The following is a 9,798-nucleotide window of genomic DNA, read 5'->3' on the forward strand; positions in this document are numbered from 1 at the left end:
GTTTTGTGGTAAGTATTAAAATTATTGATGTAATTATGGGGCACCAGCCTGGAACCCAGGGACCAACAACCAAATGGGAAAATGCAGCCTGAAAAAGGATGTTCACTTTAAAATGCTAATATTTATCAAATATTTACAGTGAAAGAAATGAATCAGAGCACTGACTGTCACAACCAGCTGTTAACCTGACACATATGCTGCTCTGTACAGTATAATAGAGTTTATTTATCATTAGCAAAATTGATCAATAATCAATAATACTTCAATAAACAAACATCTACCATCTACCACGATAGCAACGAAACAATACGATACGCTCAAGCATCAAACAAGTATGTAGCATTTGTGTGTGTGTGTGTGTGTGTGTGTGTGTGTGTTTGTGTAGACTCACCTACTATTCCCAGGGCCACATATGAGAGGATGACAATGATGAAGATCAAACAACATAAGACATCAGTGCAGCTTCTAAAGAGACAGAGAAATAACAAGTTGTGTTGTTTCAGGTACATCAGTAGATATATTGTGTCAACACGCGGTGCACTGAGCTGATACTAGCTGCAGATGCCTTATGTGGTGATACAGTAGCTGTTGAAGTGTTTGACATGACAATATCTGTCTAACAGAAGAATACAAATCACCCTAAAAAAGGCTAAGTGCAGGAATGATGTATTTATTCACTGCATTATTGTGTCAGTGTCACAGAATTTGACATTGATTGAGAATTACACATTTTGGCTCCAAACTTATTAATCAAGTGACTTCTCAGAGTAGCTTCCAATCACCTCGATCCTTTCATTTACCTGCTATGTGTCCTTCCTGACCACCCTCCTAATTCCCCCATCTGGTCATCCTTCCCTTTTGTTTCTATCTGTAGTTGTATTAAGTCTGATTACTGTCTTCCCCTACCCTTTAATCACAACCATGCCTAATCACTGGTTTGGTCTACTGTATAATATACCTATAATCATAACGGGGGGAAATCATCAATCTTGCAGAGCGGTGCACAAAGAACAATCTACTGTTCAATGTCAACATAGCAGGGGAACATGTATAGGTTCCTTGGAATTACCATCACTGAGCACGTTGACATGACCACAATAATCCGACAACTGGGAATAATCAGGTTATGATAATAATCTGATTTTGAATCTGTGTTTACATGCACTTTAGTAATGCAATAATGGATAATGTTTTTTTCAAAACATCCGGTCAACATGACGTCGCTTATCATGGCATCTCTGCCAGTCAGGGCTGTCTTTATGTGGGATTTGTTAGGTTTGCAAAACATGCAAAATAATGCTCTCCTTCTTTGCGTTATGGACAAGGACGTTAAAATAAGCCTGGACACAGCCATGGAGGCGAAGTCTCATTCATTTCCATGAAAGCTGCTCAGTGGCGCATGAAGCCAAAATGGCTTGTCTGTCATCCGTATTGTGGGGCCTACAGAGCGTGCACACTGGAGACTTTCACCGACCATTCCGGCTAACTTGAATGGGCATTAAATAATTAAATCAAGTGGTTCTTCTAGACTTTCCAAATGTTGTTGGACCAAATGGCCCAAATTATGACAGTGAAACAAGTCATTTTGTGACACTCAAAAACAATTATCCACTGTTTTATGGAGTATTGAGCAGATTGTGATTATTGGATTTCTCATAATCTGATAACGTCTTTAATCCAATAAAGCATATGGCATTATGCTGTTTATATGACCACTTGAATAATCTGGTAACTCCCTAAATCAGATAATGATCTGTTTATTAGTGTGCATGTAAACATGCTCACTGAGAACGTATCTTGGTCATCACACATCACCACCCTGGTTAGAAAGGCACAGAAAAGGCTCTGCTTCCGTCAGAAACTTTGGAAGGCTAAATTCCAGAGCCACATACTGGATCATCACAGCCCAGGACAGGAAGGCTCTACAGCGGGTGATAAAACCACCAGAACATCACTGGTACCATCTACAGAGTATCAGTGACATCAGTGAAGTGAGATGTCTGCACAGAGCCCAAAGATACTAAAAGACAACAGCCACCCAGCCACAGTCTGTTCACCCTGCTGCCATCTGACAACAGATACAGAAGTATCTGCTGCTGTACCACCAGACTGTGAGACTCCTGAACTCATCCTCCACACAATAGATGTAGCAGGACTCAAACATTGTCTAGTTTTTGACAATACATTTATCTTGTAACTTTGTAACCTTGTATGAGTTCCTCTATTTTATTTGCTCTGGGTTAGCTCACTGACTCAGACCTTCGTTCTGTGCGTGTCAGTTCACCAGTGTACCAGCATACTCCCACCACTACAGTAACAATTCAACAACATGGGCAAAGATAAAACAATGCATAAAAAAGTGCATAGTCTGAGCTTAGTGGAACAGTTCTGGAGTTAAGATGTTGAAAGGAAGGACACAACTATGGCTCACTAAATTGTTTTTAATCAGTGTAAATTAAGTTTGCATATGTTTACACCACGAGGGGTTAGGAAGTACTGACACTGCCAGGACAAACTGTCAGGGGAATCTAACTGAGATAATCTTACTACAAGAGAAAGCGATACAATTCTGATGCGCACACTCAAAGTTGAAAATCATCAATGATTTTGTTTATTGTTCCACCCTTCATTTTTACTCCAGTTCAGCGGTTCCCAAACTTTTTTAGCCGCGCACCCCCTTCTATGTCCCAACCGGGTTGACGCACCCCCAATCCCGCACACCTTCAAAAAAAAAAAAAAAATGCAACAAGCTTTTTTATAGCCATATTAAAGGCGGCATGTTTAATCATGCTCCAATGACCAGAACACACATATAATAAAATAATCACGATCACAACAATGCGCTCTGGCATTTGAATTAATCAAAAAAACACTGTAACACAGTTTCAATATAATGCAACAAAGTTATGCGCAAGCTTCCACTTTTAAGAGCAAAGAGGATGGATGACAGGCTCAGGATCAGAGGCAGAAAGCAGATAAATTGGGGAAACTGTAATTGTGTAATTATCAGACCGCCATTACATTTTTCATCTCGCGCACCCCCTAGCGGCAGCTCGCGCACCCCCAGGGGTGCACGCACCACACTTTGGGAATCCCTGCTCTAGTTTATATATTTCTATTTTATCTATTTGTTGGATTCTTTTCTATTTTATTGTAAGATTCATCTTTATTTACATATTTGTCAGATTCGGTCTGGAACTAGGCAACAAAGGATTTCCCTGTTTGTTGTATTGTGTGTGATACTATATGTGACAATAATACAAAGACTACAGCATCTGCTTTATAAGCAAAGAGGGAAGTATGGCACTACCTTTTACGGACCGGACCTCTGAAGGAAGGATCAAACTTCTGTGGTTCACCTGGATGAAACAAAAAGAAATGTGAAAGCGTTAATGGATTTAGGCCAAACTGAATCAAATCATGCACTATAGCTTAAGTTCATCAGTAGTCATATGCTGAACAAACTAGACAGAGATGCACCGATTACAATTTTCTTAGCCAATTCCATTTGCTGCATTCTCAAGTCTGAGCTGCTGATTCCTATTTTGGCTGATTCAGATTTTCTTTCTTTCTAAGAACTCTAATCAACAGTGTTCTGAACTACTCCACATTTTTGACCACATACAAAAAAGTGCTTGCATCATATCATTATTTAAGTGATAACAGTCAGTGTGTCTAAGGGAGAAGCATGTCAATGTGAGGTGAGGTGATAATGTGAAAGCAGCTCTCTCAGTTCGTTACCACTAACAACTGAGTTATCATTTCTGTGGCAACCGATAACAATTGGGCCAACACAGAGAGACAGATTTATCAATGAGTCAGTTAGAACACACAGTGGCACACACACGCAAATGAAGTCAAATATGCACACATAAGCGTGCACACATGACCCACAGACACAGTATGTTTTCCAACATTTGAACTATATTTAATTATTATCTTTTCAATCATTCAAGCCAGAAACTCGTTTTAAATATTTAAATGTTCCCAATCATTGATACATTGAGATTTATTTAACTTTTCAGTCCCAGAGTATTTGATTCATTCTCACTGTAACATCTCTTCATATTTCATCAGCTGCTTCTTGATACAAATTCAAGCCAGCATTGCAGTTTGGCTCACAGCTTATATTCTATTTTTAATCCTTCATTCTCACCCAACTATTAGGATGCTTCATAGTCTTCAGTTGTGAGGTTATTGTACTAAAAATGCCTTTTATTAAAGTCAGCAGTCGTTTCAGCACCACAGTAAAATGGACAGCTCAGTTGTCTCAAACATGGTTTGTTTAAAATCTAATCTCAATGTCTTATACCTGTAGACAACCTTTATAAAATGCTTTTGTCACTCAGGTAGAAAATTCTCAGTATTCACAGTTGTGCCCTCCACATGGTGCATGCAAGGTTTCCTACTTCTCCTAATGAGGGTTTTTTGGGAGTTTTTCCTGACATGCTTTCTAGGCCGAAGGCTGATGATGCATTTAAGACTAGATCAGCTGTTTTAATACCTGTTATGTTTTCCTTTTAGTTCATGTTCATGGACACCAGTTCAGAAAACATTTTGCATATTTTACAGTGCGCCTCTGCTATATACAGTCCTAAATGTACTTGTTGATTTATTTTGTTTTTCTGTTGTATAGTTATGTGATTACTGTTATGTGCAGTATTTTAACCTGACTTTTGCATTTGTTCAAAATGTTTGTTTGTTTTTTTACTACATATTTTGCAAAACCTTTACATAAATGTATTGGAATGAAATTATATTGCATCTTCTTATGATAATAAGTAAGTAGTTTGAATAGTAATAGTACTAGTTCCGGTGAAGCAGTTTACCATAACTTGTGTTTTATTCTCACGCAAAGACAAAGGAAACCTACTTCTGAGTGTGACACTGATACACCTGGGGCTTGATTAAATTGATTAAACCTTTTCATGTTCTTGCAGTATAGGGGAAGCTACTGACTCTATGTTATGTTCAATCATTTGTAGCCTTTTCCACTTTTATCTAATCAACATTATTCATAAACTGAGTTTTACAAAACTTTTAGCTTCCATCAATCCTTTTTTAAAATATTTAAGACAGTATATTGAGATTTTCCTAATTAGACCCTTTACTTCTTCCAAAACATTTACTTTCTTCAGAAGTTTCTCCATCCTTATTAAAGTAAGTGATGCACCTTAACTCCCAGCTTAACATATATTTTGCATCCTTCAACCTCTCTACTCTTTTGTAGTGCTTCAGCTGCTTCTCTGTACAAATTCAGGCTAGCCTATTAGGACACTTCATATTCTTCAGTTGCAACTTCAAATAAATTAAAACCACTAATTCAGTTTGGTGTTGGCTTTTTCAGCAAGTGTCAAAATATTCCACATCAATCATATATTCTTGACATTGATTATGATAACTGGATCAGTTAGTCACCAAACAGTCAAGCCCTCTCTGCTGCGCTCCAGGGGAGGGAATGTGGTGATGACACAGTGCTGACAGAGGAAATATTGATTTAAGATTGGAGTTTTACTTTTCAAAGTTTCCTTTTTCCAGGTCAGGTTTTGTTTTGAAGGTCAAATTTTATTTTCCATGCAAAAATTTAAAGTCACTTTCTGGCCTCCATACTCTCAGGCTCATATCAACAGACAGAAACTAAGAAAACAGAGAGGGGAGGAAGGATATTATCACTAATAATGCACAAATAAATGAAAATTATGAGAAACTTCATGTGGTTAGATCTATTCTATTCTATTCTCAGTTCAATGTCTTTCAAATTCATTTTGGTAAACTGGTGCTGAGTGGGCAGTTAATGTACAACAACACAAGCTGAGTGAGATGCACAGACCTGATGTCAGCTGATGGCATTAGTGACCAGTAATGCTCAGCTAATCTTTATCCTGCTGACCAAAATAACCACAGTCTGCTCAGTACACAGCCCGTACACCTCTGTTAGCACTGTTCTTATTGGTTAAATTATACACTCTCATTGACCATCAAAAGGATCCTACAAAAAGTGACAAACAGTATAAAAATAAATAAAAAAGCACATTTGCAAAATACAACTGTAGTTTTAGTTTTTGCATTAAAGACAAATTAACAACAATCTGTATGTGAGACTTAATAGGGAACAATGCAACATATCATTTGTTATCTATTATCTGTATATCTTGTCTACCTTGTTTTCAGCAAACATGGCCATTTTAATGAGGATATAGTATTTTAGCAGGTCAAATCCAGTTCAGTTCTATTACTAAACTGGGGAGTAACAGAATACATGTAACGGGATTATGTAATTAGCAAACAATAAAAGGTTACTGTATTCCAGTAAAGAAAAGGTGTAGATTATAGATGCTTTCAGTGAAAATGGCGTGACGGCCCCTGCTGCTGGTTATGAGTGTTTGTGTAGGTTTGTTATTGACACCTCTACCTGTCCCTCTCTGAGGTTACCAGAGGAAGCTGATCTGGAGCACCTGGGCCCAGTGCTCAGAGAGATATTAAAGTCCGGCCTCTAACTGGGCTGGGTCTCTCTCTCTCTGTGCCTGCCCCTGTTTGGTTTGGTTTAAACGATTGTTTTGCTCCACCAACACCTCCACCCCACCATCTATCTCCGCACTGATGCCACTGACATACACACCTCATCCTGCAGTTTATTGTTTAGTTTCTTATATTTATTATAATAAATTACTTATGTTCATTTTCACACTCTGCATTCTTTCCCATTTTTTGTCACGGCCTGGAGTCAGGTTATGACAAAATGGGGGCTCGTCCGGGATCCTCCCTTTTGTAGTCTGATTAAGATGAAATAAGAGTCAGTTTATTGATATTTCTTTTCTTTTGTATTTATTTGCATATGTTTGGTATTGAGGTAATACAAAAGTAATGGAAATCAATCAAGTTACGTTACTTTAAAATTGATTACGTGATTATTAACTTACGTGACTATTTTAACTGGTAGCCTAATTAGTAACTGTATTGGAATACAATTTAAAGTAATCCTCCCAACCCTGTAAAAAGAAGTGTGTAGTAACGCCACACTTTGGTAAATCGAGGGACAGATTTGCTCGGAGTTTTGGTTTTGCTAGTTTTAAAGGAGCACTGTGTAGTTTTGGAGAAGAAATTCAAACTCAGAATTTTAATATTTACAATATTAATGAAGTAATAATACACATTTTTTCCATAAGTGAATAAACCAGCTGTTCTCAGAGGAAAATAGGGTCCGCAGAACACTGTTTGAAGCTAGAAAGGTGGCAGGGTCCGCCACATATAAACAAAGTGTGTTGTCCTTTAAGGTCAGTTTGTTTATTCAGTCATGAAAACAAAGAGAGTTTGATTATTAAGTTTGTTTAGGTGGAAAAAAATCAGCCAATGAAAATCTTTCTCTGCTCATTAACATTTCTGCCCCAAAACTACAGAGTGCTCCTTTAAATGTCATCTTAACCCAGAGTCACCAGCCATCATCATCAGCAGGCAGTCAAAACAGTGTGTCAGGTCGTCTGTAGAAGTTTAAAATGGATTGAGGATAACAACAAAGATATCGATTTCTATCCCACACGTTATGCTTTCTAGAGATATTGATCTGAGGATATTATTTAAACGTCTTCGTGGAGATCTCGCATCATAAGACTAGAGAATGTCCCATCCAGCCGCCTCGTCCTGACTGCCCGTAGTTTCTGTCATGGTTGTAATAATGCAGGTAATAATGTTTATTAATGAGCTTGATTAAATAGCCTATAATCCCACTGTTGTATGAGCCTATACAACACGCGCACACATTCATCCTACCTGTAGAAGAAAACACTCAGTTATTTTAAACAGGCTCGTGTGAACGTTCAGCTGTCCGCACGGCTCAGGCTTCTTACCGTAGACCAGGGCCAGCGGAGCGGCTCCAGCCGCTGACTCGCTCTGAACGGCGGCTGACCTGCTCGCGACGTACCGGTGGGGCGCCATGGCGCGCGGTGCTGCTTGTGGACGGCAGAAAAGGTGAATGAAGAGGCCGCTGACCGCGCGAGTGGTCCCCCCCCCCCCCCCTTCCCCTCGCACACACACACACACACACACACACACACACACCCGAGCGCGCTGTCTCTGTGGAGAGAGTTTTTTACTTTTTCCGTTCTGACCGGACCGGTTCTGGACCGGACCGGACCTGCACACTTGCAAGCACATCTACTGCATGATATTTAAACTGGTATTTGGTCTATCTCAATATCTGTGGTTGGAGAGTAAGATACCCTGATGGACCCAGGTCTTAATATCATACAGAATACATTCCAGGAACAGGACTTTAGGAATTTAAATACAAATTTGTCAAAGAAGACATAAACAACAACAACAACAACAACAACAACAACAAAGCAAATTCAGATTTCTAAACTTTAACCTGATATTACAAATAAAGTCATGATCAAACCAAGGGTGGAGGAAGCATTTAAAATGTGTGTGGGACAATTTTACTGGAGCTTTTGGGGTTCTCCAGAACTTTTGTGTATTCGTATAACGTGTACTTGTCATATCGTGTTCTGGTGCATTTTAACAGGTGGTTTGATTGAAATTGATCGGTAGGCTTACATTTTACAATTTCAACCAGAGGAAGTGTCCCAGATCACATATTTGAATATATTATATATATTCAATATATATGTAAAAGCATGTAAATTAATTCAATGACTATTAAAATAGCTTCTTAAATAAAAATGGTGGTGAGTTGAGCTGCAAGGCCCTTAAATAAAAGCTCTTTCAACTGAAATGTCCACAGAACAAAGTTATGATTGCAATATATCAAATTAAATGATGCAATGATACTTAAAATTAAATTCATTTAATTAAAAATAGTTTTATATTAAAGGTTAAATTACATTTATTCTCATGCATTGAAACTTTATTTTAGAATTAAATATATGTAATGGATGAGTAACGGTTTTATATAAACAGTTCAATTGTATTTAATTCCCATCAAATTATATTTTAATTCAAAAGTAAATGTATTAAATTAATCACTATTAGTTAACATCCACCCCTCATAAAACACAATGTCAACGCCAACACCACACTGAACATACAGTTAGGAAATAACATGTTAGATAACTGATTCTTGTCTCTTTTGTAGTCTGATTATACAGTATGTTCAGTGTGGCCGTCCCTCTCTCTGGTACATTGGACTACTAGGTCATTCTCTGTCAGTGTAACTAACACATTATTATTTCCCATTTCTAGTGAGCTGCAGCAGTCTGTGAGCCGTAGTTGTCCTGCAAACACACCACAACGACTGGCTGTAGCAGCTGCAGCATCTCTGGGCTCAGACAGGTGGGCTGCCCTGCCGCAGCTCTGCCACCGCTCCTGTCTGCACTACAGTAGCCCCATTCACAATGCCCTTTCAGATACTCCACCTCGCCCTCTGTGTGAAAGTTTCAGATGCGGAGAGGGGCGACAGTTTGGTTCCGCCTCTGATCCACCTCCAAAGTTAGTATCAGAGCCACAGCAGAGGCGTGAAGGCGTCCGTGTGAATGGAAAAGCCAGAGGCACGGATCAGAGGAATATCAGTCTGATGGTGTTCACAGTCTGACAGCTAAACAGATCCTTCACTCATCAAATACAAGAGAAGTGTCCCACACTTCAACCCACAAAGCAACGTTACAGGACCAAACAACAGTAACGTGGTAACTGGTAGTGTCTCTGGCAACTTACATGAGGGGAAAAAAATGCAGTTATACGTGGAAAAGCCTCTGTCATCCTGTCTGTCATCCTGTCTGTCATTCTGTCTGTCATTCTGTCTGTCATCCTGTCTGTCATCCTGTCTGTCATTCTGTCTGTCCT

At 38.9% G+C, this 9,798-nt stretch overlaps 1 protein-coding gene across 1 annotated transcript in view; it reads right to left on the reverse strand.

Annotated features, from left to right (window-relative positions):
* Positions 1 to 7,932, reverse strand: part of LOC311266765 (choline transporter-like protein 5-A) — a gene marked incomplete at both ends in the record, with an annotated part of 24,415 nt that extends 16,483 nt beyond the window's left edge. Inside the window, 3 exons of the mRNA XM_084369297.1 lie at positions 392 to 465; positions 3,311 to 3,359; positions 7,845 to 7,932. Coding sequence (XP_084225423.1) covers positions 392 to 465; positions 3,311 to 3,359; positions 7,845 to 7,932 — 211 coding nt within the window. The remainder of the gene's footprint in view (positions 1 to 391; positions 466 to 3,310; positions 3,360 to 7,844) is intronic.
* Between the last annotated feature and the right edge of the window lie 1,866 nt (positions 7,933 to 9,798).

This window comes from Pagrus pagrus (assembly GCF_965226575.1).
Source record: "Pagrus pagrus genome assembly, chromosome: 12".
Lineage (NCBI taxonomy): Eukaryota > Metazoa > Chordata > Actinopteri > Spariformes > Sparidae > Pagrus > Pagrus pagrus.